Below are 18,233 nucleotides of genomic sequence, written 5' to 3' on the forward strand. Positions count from 1 at the left end.
CTCTTCTAGCTCCCTCTTTGACCGCTTACAATCTGGCTTCCGGTCACACCATTCCACTGAAACTGCCCTAAGGTCACCAACGACCTCTCAAGAGCAAGCGACACTACTCTGTTCTCCTCCTCCTCGACCTGTCGGCTGCCTTTGACACAGTGGACCATTCCCGATTACTACAGACCCTCTCATCCCTTGGCATCACAGACTTGGCCCTATCCTGGATCTCATCATACCTAACAGCATACCTAACCTCAGCATCTCCCACTCACACACCACCTCCTCACCTCGCCCCCTATCTGTCGGAGTCCCACAAGGTTCAGTCCTTGGGCCCCTGCTCTTCTCCATTTACACCTTTGGCCTGGGACAGCTCATAGAATCTCATGGCTTTCAGTATCACCTCTATGCTGATGACACACAGATCTACATCTCTGGACCAGATATCACCTCCCTACTAACCAGAATCCCTCAATGTCTGTCCACTATTTCATCCTTCTTCTCCGCTAGATTTCTGAAACTTAACATGGACAAAACAGAATTCATCAGCTTTCCCCCATCTCACGCGACCCCCCCAACCAACCTAACCATTACAGTAAACGGCTGCCCACTCTCCCCAGTCCCACAAGCTTGCTGCCTCGGGGTAATCCTTGACGCTGATCTCTCCTTCAAACCACATATCCAAGCCCTTTCCACTTCCTGCCGACTTCAACTCAAAATATTTCACGAATCCGTTCATTCCTAAACCAAGAATCTGCAAAAACCCTAGTCCATGCCCTCATCATCTCTCGCCTTGACTACTGCAACCTCCTGCTCTGTGGCCTCCCCTCGAACACTCTCGCACCCCTCCAATCTATTCTAAACTCTGCTGCCCGACTAATCCACCTGTCCCCCCGCTATTACCTGGCCTCTCCCCTCTGTCAATCCCTTCACTGGCTCGCCATTACCCAGAGACTCCAGTACAAAACCCTAACCATGACGTACAAAGCCATCCACAACCTGTCTCCTCCTTACATCTGTGACCTCATCTCCCGGTACTTTCCTACACGCAACCTCCGATCCTCACAAGATCTCCTTCTCTACTCCCCTCTTATCTCCTCTTCCCACAATCGCATACAAGATTTCTCTCGCATATCACCCCTACTCTGGAACTCTCTACCACAACACATCAGACTCTCACCTACCATCAGAATCTTCAAAAAGAACCTGAAGACCCACCTCTTCCAACAAGCCTACAACCTGCAGTAACCACCGATCGACCAAACCGCTGCACGACCAGCTCTACCCTCGCCTATTGTTTAATCACCCATCCCTTGTAGATTGTGAGCCTTCGCGGGCAGGGTCCTCACTCCTCCTGTACCAGTTATGACTTGTATTGTTCAAGATTATTGTACTTGTTTTTATTATGTATACCCCTCCTCACATGTAAAGCGCCATGGAATAAATGGCGCTATAACAATAAATAATAATAGTAATACAACAAATGCGGCCAGAATTGCGTTTTTTTTCACCATTTCTCCTCGTCCCGTAACTAACAATTCCTGATAAGAGGATGGAGAGGGAAAAGTACAAAAAAAAGTTACGGGTCTCGGAAAAACGGGAGGAAAAGACAAAAGCGCAAAAGCAATAAGTGGCCGACAGCAGGAAGGGGTTAACTACGAGAAGCAGAAACGCGTCGCTTGCGATCTCCCGTATGCGGTCTGCGGAGTATAAGGGGTGTGTGCATTGTGTTATACTTTTTTTTTGCACATTTATTTTTTAGTGATGTATACAAACTGGAAGGCTGAAGGAAAGTGGCTGGTGGTTTCTATGGCAACGGAGGACAGCAGCTGCCAGCCGTCGACGCCTCTATGGCAGGGCTCGTCTCTGTGCACAGACTGGCAGGCCTTCTCTATCCCTGCGCTGCCTCGTCTCTATGGTGATCCTCCGTGTACAGACAGGCAGGGCCGCTCTGGCCGCAGTCGCGGAGCTGTCAGGCCCCGTCAGGCAGCGCTGCGGGCACCTTGTTTGGGGACCTGACGTGTCCCAGCAGTTCCGGGTCCACGTCTCCGGTGGGGGATGGAGCTGATGGCGGAGCGGAGGCAGTGAGGAGCCGGTAAGTCCCCGCCAGCAGTGCGTTCTCTTCTGTGCCAGGCTGTTTCCTCTGCAGGTCCGGTTCCTCCTGCTGCACCGGCATCAGCACCTTGGCCCCTCCATGGCTGCCCTATATTCCGTCACTGTGCTGTATGCAGAGAGTTCCACCACTTATGTCTAGAACAATCTCTGCTTGCTGTCAGTGAGTGGAATCCTCATAGCTGAGAGTTTGTTACAGTTGTATCCCGTCTACCCTTCAGACTGATACATTGTAACAAACCATCAGCACGGGTGTAACTGGGACTTGACAATGTAGAGTCAGGAGAGGGAGACGTGGATTTACATTTCTGCAGCTTATAGTAAATCGTTAATCATGAGCCATTACTGGATTCACAGCTACACTGCTTAGTACTGTTGTATACTATCCAGTATGCTGATACTGCTTTCTAGTAAGGGCACAGTCAGACGGCTGTGTAAATCAGACCTCAGAGTGTCTGGCGGCAGTCCTGAGCACGACGGCTGCATAGAACTATATGAAGCTGTTACACTCGGAGCACCACAGGCCAGTCCGTGCATCGCAGTCTGATCTATACAGCCATCTGTCTGCTCCCTAAGTGTTCCATGTCTCCTCGGAGCTGGATTAACAGCAATACTGCTCAGCACTGCTGTATAGTGTTTTCATTGCTGCTTCTGATCGCTTGTTGTATAGAGACAGGAGAGCAGAAATCCCTCTTAGCAGCTCCCCTTCACCACAAGCTCCAAGGCAACTGAAAGTTAATCTGCAGATGGGAAAACTAGTGACAAATGTAGGATCCAAGTCATATCATGGCCAGTGACTCCAACGACAAAGAAAATATATAAATTTCTCTGCACAAATACATAACATGCCAAGGTTTGCAACCACTTTCTGCCATAATTTTGGCTCACAGTCCTAATAAACCACTCCCCCCCCATTCCCTGACAGTCCCTGTGCTTCCTTTCTCAGGTCATGATTTAGAAGTCTTGAAGATCACCACATTGCTCCCGCCATGTCTTGGTTTTCTGATCTGGCCGGTAGAGCGGAGGATCTCCTAAACTTAGTGGATCAAGGAGCAGCAACTGCTTTAAGCAACAGCAAAGATGGCTTCTCCACGCTGGAGAGCTCCACAGACTATTTCCCAGAGAAACCACAAGAGAAGAGTCAGAGTTCTGGAAAGTCTAGTTTCATCTCCTCAGCGGCTGATAACATAAAACACCAGAAGGCCACGCTGCTAGCCGGCACGGCCAATGTGAAATCCACCACGAGGACGAGCAGAGAAGTGTCACACGCTGTCTCCACCAACTCGTCATCTCAGCGGACAGCCAGCCAGTTTGTAAGACGCAAGAAATCGGAGCCGGATGACGAACTGCTATTTGATTTCCTCAACAGCTCAGATAAAGGGCACAATGGGGCCTTGGAGACAAAGAGAGAGAGCAGCAAGGAGACGGCCCCCGTCAGTCTGTCCGAAAGAAGTAACCTGCAAAGCGTCAAACCACCTGAAGCCTTCACTCCAAAGACCCACGGTAATGAAACCTAGGCGGGCAGAGAGTAAGGGTACCGTCACACAGTGCCTTTTTCATCACTACGACGGTACGATTCGTGACGTTCTAGCGATATCGTTATGATATCGCTGTGTCTGACACGCTACTGCGATCAGACACCACGCTGAGAATCGTACGTCGTAGCAGATCGTTTGGAACTTTCTTTCGTCGCTTGATCACCCGCTGACATCGCTGGATCGTCGTGTGTGACAGCGATCCAGCGATGCGTTCGCTTGTAACCAGGGTAAACATCGGGGAACTAAGCGCAGGACCGCGCTTAGTAACCCGATGTTTACCCTGGTTACCAGCGTAAACGTAAAAAAAACAAACGGTACATACTTACATTCCGGTGTCTGTCCCCCGGCGTCTCAGCTTCTCTGCACTGTGAGCGCCTGCCGGCCGGAAAGCGAGCACAGCGGTGACGTCACCGCTCTGCTTTCCGGCTCTGGTGCTTACACAGTGCAGAGAAGCAGAACGCCGGGGGACAGACACTGGAATGTAAGTATGTACTGTTTGGTTTTTTTACGTTTACGCTGGTAACCAGGGTAAACATCGGGTTACTAAGCGCGGCCCTGCGCTTAGTAACCCGATGTTTACCCTGGTTACCCGGGGACTTTGGCATCGCTCCAGCGCCGTGATTGCAAAGTGTGACCGCAGTCTACGACGCTGGAGCGATAATCATACGACGCTGCGACGTCACGGATCGTGCCGTCGTAGCGATGAAAATGGCACCGTGTGACGGTACCCTAAGGGAATACTGCATTTTTCCTCCATCCTGTTGTGCCCTTTTCTTCAAGATACCTATAAACTGTGCTGGCGCTGTGGGAAGAAAGGAAAAGACCATTTGTGCCTGTTAATTTCTTTTGGAGAGGGTAAAGGAATGGTCAGGGAGGATTTACTAATTTTAACTGTTTTTCTGTTACTGTTCAGGTGATCTCAATAAATCACAGTCTGTACAAATTGCTTCAGAGGACAAAAAACTGGACCCGGGAGCATCAGCACCAACTCCTGGTCCTGTCCAGACAAATGGAGATCAGAAGTCCCAAGAACTGTCCAATCTCCGCTTGGAGAATCAGCTGCTGAGGAGCGAAGTTCAGTCTCTGAACCAGGAGATGGCGGGATTGATCCAGCGCTCGAAAGAGACACAAGAAGGTAATGCTGGAGCCCAATGCAATACATATAAAATTCCCTCCATATTGCTGCCGACCCCTGAGCCTTCTTTTTCCATTTGGACATCATATGACCTCTCAACGCATAGGTGATGTTCTTTACCACCTTGTCCACATGTGAACACTGCAGCCAATTACTGGACACAGGGTTGATGCTTTTCAGCTACTGGTTCGATTCAATGATCGCATGATGATCCAGCTAATGATCAGCGAACATGCTTGGATAACGTGTTATTCGAGTATCTTGGGGGTGCTCGAATAATATGTTCGAGTCACTGCGGCTGCATGTTTGGCGGCTAACAGCCACAGTGGCTCGAACAAATTATTTGAGCACCCCCAAGATACTCGGATAACACGTTATCCGAGCGCCTTCGTTCTTTACTAGTTCTAGCCAGAAGAGAAGGTTCAGTCACTGTCTGCGGAACCAGCACTGGTGTGAAGGGGAATTGGCATGAGAATGAATAATAAACACATTACTCAACTGTCTAAATATATTTCATACGATACACTTTATTGATCCCGAGGTATTACAGCAGCATTACAAAACAGCATTTCAAACTTTACAACATTACAAACATTACAAACAGCATTACATAAAGTAATTACTAGATGCAGATCTTGCACATGACATTACGTAACAAACAAATTTGGGTGAATGCACGTACTTAAATCTCTGATCATTGCCATTAGTGCACCAGCCATAGGTCATTGTCGTCTTTCACCCTTAGGAAATTGTTATATATTTCCATAGCAGTAGGCACAAACGATTTCCTGAATTTCACCTTTTTTTTTTTTTAAATCCAATACTTTTTATTGAAGAAAGCAGAAAAGATAACATTACATACATAAGCATGCATTAATGCATTAGAGTACAAATGATAATACTTTCCCCATTTTTTAATAAATGTAAATACACCAAACACATCCCCCCCCTCCCCCCGTCACACTTCTACAATACTTATCCATGTATTACAATGTTGTACACTCTTTTATAACCCTAATATCCTACGAGTTCTGCGGAAGCCAATCCGGGAAAGTCTAACCAGCCCCCCCCCCCCCCCCCCCAGATGTTCTCGTAGTGGTTCATCTTGCCTCTTTTCATGTATACTCTTCGCTCCATAAGGATTACAAAATTAACTCTATTTACAAATTCCTTCCTAGTTGGAGGATTTTCATCTAACCAGTGCAATGTGATAGTCTTCCTTGCAACATAAAGCAGTCTGGCTATTCCTAAAATACACGTCAATGGATCTCGAGTAATAGTTGCTTCCGTCACGCCTCCTTCTTACACCTTAGTATGATTAGACGGCTGCTGAATGTGCTCTTCTGCTTCAAGAACAGCTCGTATAGTGGGTGTGTATTATTGATCATTATAGCCCTACACTTCTTCTGAATTCTATCCTCCAATACCTCCTCAAAAAGAGTCAAGATGGAGGCCAACAGCCGCGCTTGCCTTCTTGATCAGTTTGTTAAGCTTATTAGTGTAAGCTACTCGCACACTACTGCCCCAGCAAATGATGGTAAAAAAGATGGTGCTTGCCGTGCCACAACGGACTGGTAAAACATTTCCAGCATTTTACTACACACATTGAACGACCTGAGCTTCCGTAGAAAGTACAGTCTGCTCATTCCCTTCTTGTAAGCCTTCTCCGTATGATACCTCCAATCAAGTTTGCCGGCAAGGTGAACCTCCAAATATTTGTAGCTCTCAACCATCTCCACCTCCTGGCCAGCAATAGTGATTGGTAAATAATCATCCTTTTTCCTTGTAGAACTCCCCACCATCTCCTTGGTTTTCTTCCATTTAGTTCTAGACAGTCTGGCACCAATCCACAAAGTCAGAAACCACCCTTCTATATTCCTCCTCCCCCCGGTCCAATGTCACAATGGCCCCTGCAATCACTGAGTCATCTGAGAATTTTTGGAGGTGACAGAGATCTGATTTATACTGAAAGTCAGCTGTATACAATGTGAAGAGGAAGGGTGACAGCACTGTACCCTGAGGGGCTCCAACACTGCTCCGTACACTGCCAGATACCACCTCCTCCATCCTTACAAACTGCGGCCTGTCTGTCAGGTAGTCATTTATCCAGTTCACCATCCCCTCATCTTCCTCCATATCAGTCAGCTTATTACGTAGTAAGGGCAGCTGTAAGGTATTGAAAGCACTTGAGAAGTCAAAGAACATGGCGTGCACTACAGTTCCATCATTGTCCAAGAATGAATGTACTGTATGTAGCAGAGACACTACCGCATTATCCACCCCCAATCTCTGCTGGTACGCAAACTGTAGGGGGTCAGTGTAGGCCCTCACCCTCGGGCACAAGTAGGCAAGTATTATTCTCTCCAACGACTTTATAGCATGCGATGTTAAGGCCACTGGATGATAGCATGTAGATAAATTAATTCACTAAAATATTGAATAAGATCTTGATTCAAATGACAATGAAATATTATCCAGGGTGTCACGTTTTATAAAAATGTGTGTATAAAAAGCCCAAAAACATTTATACAAAGGTGTAGGTGTATGTAGGGGGGGAAAAAAACACATAATCCTAACAGCAACACAACTGAGTTACATGTCCGCCAAGCTGCAGTCTAAAGAAATACAGCTCCCGAGACCTGTGTCTCAACTATCAGAGGAAGTACACGCACTGGAGTTGCCAGTGAAGTGTCTGACAGAAGAAATAAATCTCCTTGGCTGACTGAGCATGTAGGACCGAGGCTGGAGAAAGAAATCCTGTGTGTTTAGTCAGCAGAGTCTTGGAAAACCTTCTTTAAATGGAACCGGTCAGGTGATTCATGCCCAAACCACAGAGCGCAACATGAATCGCAACCTCGATGCACGATTGTAGCTAGGTATTTTCTCTGAAAGCCAAGAGCATTTCAGAGAATAAAATATGCAGAGAAAATCTGTCGAGGAACTATAGCCATAGATTAGACTATTCCAGCCCTGCACCCGGCCGGCTCTTCCCAGCTCTGCAGCAGGTGATTGACAGGTCTTCTGTCATGTATATGCTAGAGACGCTGTTGCAATGCTTGGAAGTGCCGGCCAGAAGCATCTTCAGCTTTGGTCCTCATCCCGATAATCACAAGATAGCCAAGATTTTCACTAGGACCTTTTTAGCACACAATATGCCATTTCATCTTGTTTGATACTCCACAAGAAATTTTGAAAAGTGGCCCCTAACCAGCAAATGCCCAGACGTAATAGAAGAAATTGTGCAGGTCAGATGTCATATAAAAATGGAGTATTTTAAAGGGAACCTGTCACCCCCAAAATCGAGGGTGAGCTAAGCCCACCGGCATCAGGGGCTTATCTACAGCATTCTGTAATGCTGTAGATAAGCCCCCAATGTATCCTAAAAGATGAGAAAAAAAGGTTATATTATACTCACGCGGGCGGTCCGATCCGATGGGCGTCGCGGTCCGGTCCGGGGCCTCGCGTCTTTATAGGATGACGTCCTCTTCTGGTCTTCACGCTGCGGCTCCGGCGCAGGCGTACTTTGTCTGCCCTGTTGAGGGCAGAGCAAAGTACTGCAGTGCGCAGGCGCTGGGCCTCTCTGACCTTTCCCGGTTCCTGCGCACTGCAGTACCAGAAGAGGACGTCATCTGATGAAGAAGAGGTGCCGGACTGGACCGCGACCGCCCCTGGGCGAGTATAATCTAACCTCTTTTTCTTATCTTAGGATACATCGGGGGCTTATCTACAGCATTCCAGAATTCTGTAGATAAGCCCCTGATGCTAGTGGGCTTAGCTCACCCTCGATTTTGGGGGTGACAGGTTCCCTTTAAAAACTCTAAAACAATTCATTTATTAAAGTACCTCTTCACCAATCTCTGGCCATGATTGCATCTAAGACAAAAATGGGACTCCTTGCTGAAGAAGACAGACCCCCATTCCAGTCTCCTTATGGAGACAACATGGGCAACGCTTCACGTGAAGAGGCTTTATGGGGTCTTATTGCCAGGACTATGCTGTGGGGTGGTGTAGTGTCAGATAGCCGAACCCCTTTAGTCTTCATTCCTGGCGTTACATTGATTTGGTGGTGGCAGTATAGGATGGTCTTTCATAAAAGGCTAAACTCTATGATGCAGAGTGACTTGCCTGGGATATTGCAGTGCCAACTCTCGGAACTATAAATGTGATGACATTTACGAGGGACCATGGAGCCTCGGTCATATCCCCGGGATTACATACATTTCCATCTAGCGAAGTGCTGCTCTTACTCCCGATTTCCTATGTGTTCATGCACTTGAGTTGTCAATGTTACGAATAATATGACTGTTTCATTACAGAACTGAATGAAGCCCGGGAACGGGTAGAGAAGTGGAATGGGGATAATTCCAAGAGTGATCGTACGACGAGGGAGCTCCGCGCTCAGGTAGATGACATGACGGAGGCCATAGCTGCAAAAGACTCCCAACTTGCGGTGCTGAAGGTGCGGTTGCAGGAAGCTGACCAATTACTGAGCAGCCGCACAGAGGCCCTAGAGAAAATGCAGAATGAGAAGTCCAGGTATGAAGTCGGGGTTCTGTGGGTCGGCTGCTCCTTGCCACCTGCAGATCTTCATGTATTGGTGTATAATTGACAGGATTCTGCAGGACCACAATGAAGGGAGCAGCCTGCACAGCCAAGCATTGCACACTGTGCAGGAGAGGCTGCGGGAAGCAGAGGCCTCTCTGAAAAGGGAGCAAGATGGTTTCCAACAGATGCAGGTATGAAATACAAGCCAATATGCATGTACCCGTCACATGCAGGAGAGAAGTGCTTTACCGTTTTGGATCTTAGTTACTTTTATCCATATAATCCTCAGAATGAATTTGCAACTCGTCTGAGTAAGATGGAAGCAGAGCGCCAGAACCTGGCCGAGTCAGTCATTGCTGCAGAAAAGAAGCACATGGAGGAGAAGAAGAGGGGCGATGATCTACAGCAACAACTGAAGGCTGCAAAATCTGCAGCAGAGACCATGAAACAGGAAATGGCGGATTACAAACAAAAGGCAACGCGCATCCTACAGGTACAGGCGGGACCGCAGCGGCAATCGCTGTACAATACGGGAGGGTTGGTCATTCTGCAGTGGGAATTTCCTACTTATCCCAAGTTATCTGGGTATATATTGAGATGTTCATGGTTGTAATAGATAACCCTGCTGTTATTTTTCTAAACTTTTCCACAGTCCAAGGAAAAATTGATCAACAGTCTAAAGGAAGGGTCTGGCATAGAAGGACTAGACAGTCACACGGCCAACAGCATGGAACTGGAGGAGATGAGGCACGAGCGAGACCTGCAGAGAGAAGAGATCCAAAAACTTCTGGCACAGATACAGCAACTAAAGACTGAGCTACAGGTGAGAGTAAGAGAGGTCAGTGGTAACATCTCTGAGAATACCTTCTATCCATCACTAGAGATCAGTGGTGACATCACTGAGAATGCCTCCTATCCATCACTAGAGATCAGCGGTGACATCACTGAGAATGCCTCCTATCCATCACTAGAGATCAGCGGTGACATCACTGAGAATGCCTCCTATCCATCACTAGAGATCAGCGGTGACATCACTGAGAATGCCCCCTATCCATCACTAGAGATCAGCGGTGACATCACTGAGAATGCCTCCTATCCATCACTAGAGATCAGCGGTGACATCATTGAGAATGCCTCCTATCCATCACTAGAGATCAGCGGTGACATCACTGAGAATGCCTCCTATCCATCACTAGAGATCAGAGGTGACATCACTGAGAATGCCTCCTATCCATCACTAGAGATCAGCGGTGACATCACTGAGAATGCCTCCTATCCATCACTAGAGATCAGCGGTGACATCACTGAGAATGCCTCCTATCCATCACTAGAGATCAGCGGTGACATCACTGAGAGAATGCCTCCTATCCATCACTAGAGATCAGCGGTGACATCACTGAGAGAATGCCTCCTATCCATCACTAGAGATCAGAGGTGACATCACTGAGAATGCCTCCTATCCATCACTAGAGATCAGAGGTGACATCACTGAGAATGCCTCCTATCCATCACTAGAGATCAGCGGTGACATCACTGAGAATGCCTCCTATCCATCACTAGAGATCAGCGGTGACATCACTGAGAATGCCTCCTATCCATCACTAGAGATCAGCGGTGACATCACTGAGAATGCCTCCTATCCATCACTAGAGATCAGCGGTGACATCACTGAGAATGCCTCCTATCCATCACTAGAGATCAGCGGTGACATCACTGAGAATGCCTCCTATCCATCACTAGAGATCAGAGGTGACATCACTGAGAATGCCTCCTATCCATCACTAGAGATCAGAGGTGACATCACTGAGAATGCCTCCTATCCATCACTAGAGATCAGCGGTGACATCACTGAGAATGCCTCCTATCCATCACTAGAGATCAGCGATGACATCACTGAGAATGCCTCCTATCCATCACTAGAGATCAGCGGTGACATCACTGAGAATGCCTCCTATCCATCACTAGAGATCAGCGGTGACATCACTGAGAGAATGCCTCCTATCCATCACTAGAGATCAGCGGTGACATCACTGAGAGAATGCCTCCTATCCATCACTAGAGATCAGAGGTGACATCACTGAGAATGCCTCCTATCCATCACTAGAGATCAGAGGTGACATCACTGAGAATGCCTCCTATCCATCACTAGAGATCAGCGGTGACATCACTGAGAATGCCTCCTATCCATCACTAGAGATCAGAGGTGACATCACTGAGAATGCCTCCTATCCATCACTGTAGATCAGCGGTGACATCACTGAGAATGCCTCCTATCCATCACTAGAGATCAGCGGTGACATCACTGAGAGAATGCCTCCTATCCATCACTAGAGATCAGCGGTGACATCACTGAGAGAATGCCTCCTATCCATCACTAGAGATCAGAGGTGACATCACTGAGAATGCCTCCTATCCATCACTAGAGATCAGAGGTGACATCACTGAGAATGCCTCCTATCCATCACTAGAGATCAGCGGTGACATCACTGAGAATGCCTCCAATCCATCACTAGAGATCAGAGGTGACATCACTGAGAATGCCTCCTATCCGTCACTAGAGATCAGCGGTGACATCACTGAGAATGCCTCCTATACATCACTAGAGATCAGCGGTGACATCACTGAGAATGCCTCCTATCCATCACTAGAGATCAGCAGTGACATCACTGAGAATGCCTCCTATCCATCACTAGAGATCAGCGGTGACATCACTGAGAATGCCTCCTATCCATCACTAGAGATCAGCGGTGACATCACTGAGAATGCCTCCTATCCATCACTAGAGATCAGCGGTGACATCACTGAGAATGCCTCATATCCATCACCAGAGATCAGCGGTGACATCACTGAGAATGCCTCCTATCTATCACTAGACATCAGCGGTGACATCACTGAGAATGCCTCCTATCCATCACTAGAGATCAGCGGTGACATCACTGAGAATGCCTCCTATCTAACACTAGACATCAGCGGTGACATCACTGAGAATGCCTCCTATCCATCACTAGAGATCAGCAGTGACATCACTGAGAATGCCTCCTATCCATCACTAGAGATCAGCGGTGACATCACTGAGAATGCCTCCTATCCATCACTAGAGATCAGCGGTGACATCACTGAGAATGCCTCCTATCCATCACTAGAGATCAGCGGTGACATCACTGAGAATGCCTCATATCCATCACCAGAGATCAGCGGTGACATCACTGAGAATGCCTCCTATCTATCACTAGACATCAGCGGTGACATCACTGAGAATGCCTCCTATCCATCACTAGAGATCAGCGGTGACATCACTGAGAATGCCTCCTATCCATCACTAGAGATCAGCTGTGACATCACTGAGAATGCCCCCTATCCATCACCAGAGATCAGCGGTGACATCACTGAGAATGCCTCCTATCTATCACTAGACATCAGCGGTGACATCACTGAGAATGCCTCCTATCCATCACTAGAGATCAGCGGTGACATCACTGAGAATGCAGCTTGTTTAATGTTTCGAGGACGATTTGTCTTACAAGATTCCATTTTCTAGCTTTTTACATTATATTTATTTGCTCCCTTGCAGGATCTGGAGACGCAGCAGGTGAGTGAAGCAGAGTCGGCCCGGGAACAGCTTCAGGATCTTCAGGAGCAGATTGCCGACCAGAGAAGATCAAAGCAGGAACTGGAGGCAGAACTTGAGCGCCAAAAACAGGTAAACACTCAGTTATTAGGAGCCGACATCTGCAAGACACAGTGAACACTGAGGGGACGTGTGCGGTTTCAGTAATGTATCATCAGCACGGGGGAGTTGATAGTTTGCATTGTTTCATTTCCTCGGCTTCCAGGAATTGCAGTATACACAGGAGGATCTGTACAGGACAAAGAATACTTTACAAGGAAGGATCAGAGACCGAGAGGATGAAATCCAGAAACTCAGGAATCAGGTATTGCACTCGTCTGCTTCTGTCTGAGTAAATTACAACAAAGCTGATAACAAAAGTTGGACAAAGACATGAAGGAGTATAATTAAATGGGTTGTCTGAAGACTATTGGGGCAGGTGGACATCATTGAGGATGGTTGTCCCCTCTGGCATCTTCGGTGTCTGCCACTAAAATGGCTGGCATATAATTCTACATTATAGTTGTCGAATACAACTCCTCATATATTGGAGGATTCAGCCACAAAAGGGTAGAGGACTGCGGTGGCGGAACAGTAAATGGGTCCCTTGTAGCTGATGATAGACTAGTCCATGGTGGCAGTGGGTCCCTCTCTGCTATCTGGCAGCTGCATATACAGCTTGTCTGTCCTTGATATAATCCCTCCACGCAGCTCACCAACAAAGCGTTAAGCAGCAGCAGTGAGAGCGAGCTGGAGAACCGGCTGCACCAGCTGACAGAGACCCTGATCCAGAAGCAGACGGTGCTGGAGAGCCTGAGCACAGAGAAGAACTCGCTGGTCTATCAGCTGGAGAGGCTGGAGCATCAGCTGAAGAGCGTGCAGGGCAGCAGCGGCTCCACCATAAACATGGCCGCTGTGGACAGCGGAGACAGTACGTAGACTTGACGTCTGTGGGGGAGATTTATAAACCTCGATCTTGTGGATGCACGAGTTATCTACCTTCTCACCTCACTTTATAGGCGCTCGATTAAGAAATGTTCCGGTCCTGTTCAGTGATGCGGACACAAACATCGCAGGAATGTACGGAAAGGTCCGGAAAGCTGCCAGCACTATTGACAAGTTCAGGTACACATCACCTTCCTATATGGAGATGCTGTATTATTATATTATGGAAAACTTCTGCAACTTAGTGTTTATTTTTTTTTTTTGCATTCAGACCCAAGTTGTAAAATGAAATTCTTTTATTCATTGACAACAGGAAGAGGGTTTGAAATGACAATAAAAGACAAAAAAAGCCAAGTATTTCTTGTACAATTATCACTTGCTAGCTCAGCACATTTGCACTGGATATTGCAGACGGCCAGGAGCAGGATCCATATATTACAGGGGGTGTTCACTTTCAGTAAAATTGTCTCCACAGTGTGTAACTTACATACAATAACTCAGTCATCAGGTCCAGCACCATCTTTTCACCATTACTTCAGTCCCGGTGTTATTACTGGAGCAGTAATGTCACATCACCGCTGTAGTCGGTCGCCGTTCTCGGTCAGAGGTGGCCGCGACGCTGAGCTCAGTGACCGGATAGAGCGGTGACCTGCACTGTCGATGACGTTACTGCAGCAGCGGTAGGAGGCCGGTGCTAGACCCCGGGAGGGAGACTACCTGCTGAGCTTACTGTAGGTTCTTGCACACTTTTTACTGAATGTAGGCAACCTCTTTCTTATGAGCTCCAGGATATAGTGCAGTATCGGTCTCCCAGCTGAATATTTGCTCTTCAGGTGAAATATCTTAAATTTGGGGATCACTGCTGTGGTGTAATGTTAGTACTTCTACATTAAGGCTGTGGATAAGTCCCTCTGCTTATCTATCGCTTCGTTCTCCGCCTCTTAAATTGACAGATTTATTTTTCTTCCCAGCATCCGACTCGGGGTATTCTTACGTCGATATCCCATTGCCCGGGTATTTATTATTATTTATATGGTAAGTATTTTTCAGGTTTTTTTAAATAAATCCTTATAGTGGTTCTTGTGTAGGGCATTTATAGCATAAGGATATACTGTAAATCTGATATATAAATGTCCATTAAACGCGTTTATCACTTGAAGACAAGTGGTCCCCAAAAGATCAAAGTCTAGATAAATATTTACACCTCATACGTGCCTCATCAAGTCCAGTAATGTCTCCATGCTGATTTTCCGGTCCTGGTGTTCTGGCTGCAGCTGTGATGACACCGACAACTCGCATCACCGCTGCAGCCAGTCACTGAGCTCCACTGATGTGAATGTCATGAGAGTGGTGATTGACTGACTGCCCTGTAGTGGCTTCACGCTGCAGTCAAAATGCAGGGCCCGGAGCACCAGCGAGGGGCCCACACTGAATTCGGGAGGGTACTAGCTGTAGTGGGATCTTAAATATCGGTTTCTGCATTGGAACTATTCTCATCTGTCTGGAAAACGGGGACTCTTTGAACAATGTCAGGATTGCAGAAGGGGCAATTTTGAAAATTGCAGAGAACCTGCATGAGATATTCAGACATATCTGGTCAAGAAGCCATGAATGTCTCAGATGGGAGAAGTCTTTTAACTTAAATTGTACAGAAAATACTGACAAGATAGTAAGTTATCCTAAAGGCGATCGAGAAAGAGATGGAGGTGCTGATAACAAGGGGAATTGTGATGTTAAATGACTGGGTTCAATATGACTCCCAGAACCTGAGCTTTCCACTGTTTATGGACCACCATTCCTGCCTGGCCACAAAAGCCTCATTTATGCCCATAATCCATGATCCATACTTGCGTTAGGTATAGAGACTGGACCCAGCATTCAGCTTGAAAGGACAGCTGTGCCAGGCATTGTTGCCTCTTAGGCCTTTGCTCCTAGTCTGTCATCATTGCTGACAATTGACGGCAGCTTTCAAGAAGCCGCCTGGTGCAGTAATCCAATAGCACAAGTATGGAACACGTTATTTAAGCATTTGTATTCTGTACAGCGGCTAATCCCTCTGTATGACGCATATACGTTCGGAGCCGAGACGACGTTGTCACACTTGCACTTTCTGACTGTCTTGCTTTTCTTACAGGCATTACTTCATCTTTGGGTAATGATCGTCCTTCTTACATACACCCCAGAAATGCACCACGACCGCCCCCCTGGGAAATAGCATCCGATGTATGGACGGCCGGTGTGAGGAACGCAGATCTGTTTTCTGCATAGTGTAGGTAACAATGATTCTTCTATAGCTGATACAGCTCCTGGGGGTCCCGGTGTGGGGTCTTCTGATGACACGTCCATAGTTCTGTGAATGGTGGATATTTTGGGTCCATTTCCTTTCCAAAGCTTCCACCTCCTGCGGTTATATGACCTTACTTTGCTAACCCCTCTGCTGCTATCCCCATCCGGATCAGACGACCGCCCTGCATCAGCTGCCCAGACCGGGGTGCCTCCTGTATTTTATCATTCAGGAACACTAACTTTACATGGAGCGCACCTGTCTCCCGGTCTGGTTGCCGAACTCTTCTCCTTTGCACTTGTATCATTTTAAAATGTAAATAATTTTTTTCTTTAATCTGTACATTATCTGTGGACTTGTCATACGACCTGTGCAATCTTTTAGAGAATACAATGAAAGATTAATAAAACACCGTGTTTTTTGTTTTTTTAAATCATTTTACTATTCTATATTTATCGTTAAATACCCTGTAAATTCAGTACAGGGAAGGCACCTGTGCTGTGGGTCCTTGTGTATGATCTACAATGTTGGGGATGCTGTTTCGGTTTGCAGGCTGAACAGTTTCTTCCTCGCTCTCGTCTGCGTTCGTTACACTGTGTTGTACACATATCTGCTCTAAACATGAAGAGCACTGAGCGAGCAGGACCAAGCGTGCAAGAAGCGCTGGCGGGAAGAGGTCACGGGGCAATGTCGCCATCACCTGAAGTCGGATCTTCCCAACAGGTGGGACCATCCTCGCACAGTTTAGGATGTGATTTTACCACTTTGCTTGGATAGCGATGAAATGCTGAAAGCTTTTATGGATTTTTTTTTAGAGAAACACTTTGATAAATGTTTAACTTAAATCTGATCCTGGGAAGAAAATTTGACGCGAACAACTCTCTGTGGCAAAAGATAATCCCACAGCTTTCCCAGATTTAGTAATAGCAAATGTGGATGGGGCTGATAACGATTATGGGGCAGACAAGGGGAAAGCAGGCTGACTGCAGCGCTCACTATAGTCATCACCCAGCTTTCCTGCGAACAGAAAACGAAAACAGAAATATTTTCTACGTGGCTAGAGAAGGCAGCTCCTCCGCTGTGGGTATGTATCGTCATGGTTAGTGCTCAGGTCATTCAGTGTTGTCATGGGGAAATTTGATCTAAATCATCCTGCTCAGTAATTATAAAGCGCATGTCCTCTATCACCCACTTATCCACTTAGTCATTAACTTGCTGAGAAGGGGGCTTGGAGATTCTGTCTAATAAGCTATGGTCACGTATGCACCCCATTTGTCGTCAATAGGACTGTCGGAGATACCTGAGTAGAGCACGTGCTCCATTAAATAGTGTCTGTTATTAATGATGCTATAATAATAGTAAATAACTTCGGCATGGGACAAGAAGTGTTGTCATGGGGTCATTGCAGTAGAGATTAGACTTGTAGAAAAGCTTGATAATCTGCAATGCACAAGGCTTTCCCCCTCTAATATTAATCCCTGGGAAGTTCCCCTTTAAGGTCGCTCGCTCCTTTTTGCGCAGTCACATGCTCTGAGTACACATCCCGGGCCTCAATTATAGTAAGTAAACGACGATCGGATAATTGAGGCTGAATATATCTTGTTTTCATCATGGAATAATGGAGTTGTGCGCCGGCTGCTCCTCCACATGCCGTCTGTACACAGGACGCCGGCCCTTTATTACGCTGCCGTGTTTGTCAGTGATTAGCGCACGCGGAGCCCATTCACTCGCATTGTCCGCAGTAACACAGGGCCACGCCGCTTTTCATATCCTTGTTTGTCTCCATACTTGCTCCTTTATATATATATTTTTTTCCCATTTTATTTTTCTTTATTGAATTTCTGACTAACTGTGTAAGGAGAAAAGGCGATCGCAGCACCATTGTTTTGTTAATGAGCCAGTGGCTGCACGTTATCTACGCGGGGGATTTTTTATTTTGCAGGAAATAGACTACAAAATGAACATCTGCCGCTGCCCCGGATTATCAGTAACCGCCGCTTCTCGCTGTTTTACAACCTCCTTTTAATTAAAGCGTAATCCGCATGTAAAATGTGAAAGTGGCGCTGAACCATAAAAACG

At 46.9% G+C, this 18,233-nt stretch overlaps 1 protein-coding gene across 1 annotated transcript; it reads left to right on the forward strand.

Annotated features, from left to right (window-relative positions):
• Positions 1-1,905: 1,905 nt before the first annotated feature.
• On the forward strand, positions 1,906-16,584 carry GOLGA5 (golgin A5). Its single transcript, XM_077268017.1, has 13 exons — positions 1,906-2,083; positions 3,047-3,603; positions 4,552-4,773; positions 9,090-9,309; positions 9,386-9,509; positions 9,608-9,811; positions 9,971-10,141; positions 12,890-13,018; positions 13,152-13,250; positions 13,637-13,856; positions 13,945-14,050; positions 14,842-14,905; positions 16,005-16,584. Exons 2-13 carry the CDS (start codon positions 3,090-3,092, stop codon positions 16,083-16,085), a joined length of 2,154 nt encoding a protein of 717 aa, XP_077124132.1. The 5' UTR covers positions 1,906-2,083; positions 3,047-3,089; the 3' UTR covers positions 16,086-16,584.
• The last annotated feature ends 1,649 nt before the right edge of the window (positions 16,585-18,233 follow it).

The sequence above is a fragment of the Ranitomeya variabilis genome, chromosome 1 (genome assembly GCF_051348905.1).
Source record: "Ranitomeya variabilis isolate aRanVar5 chromosome 1, aRanVar5.hap1, whole genome shotgun sequence".
Classification (NCBI taxonomy): domain Eukaryota; kingdom Metazoa; phylum Chordata; class Amphibia; order Anura; family Dendrobatidae; genus Ranitomeya; species Ranitomeya variabilis.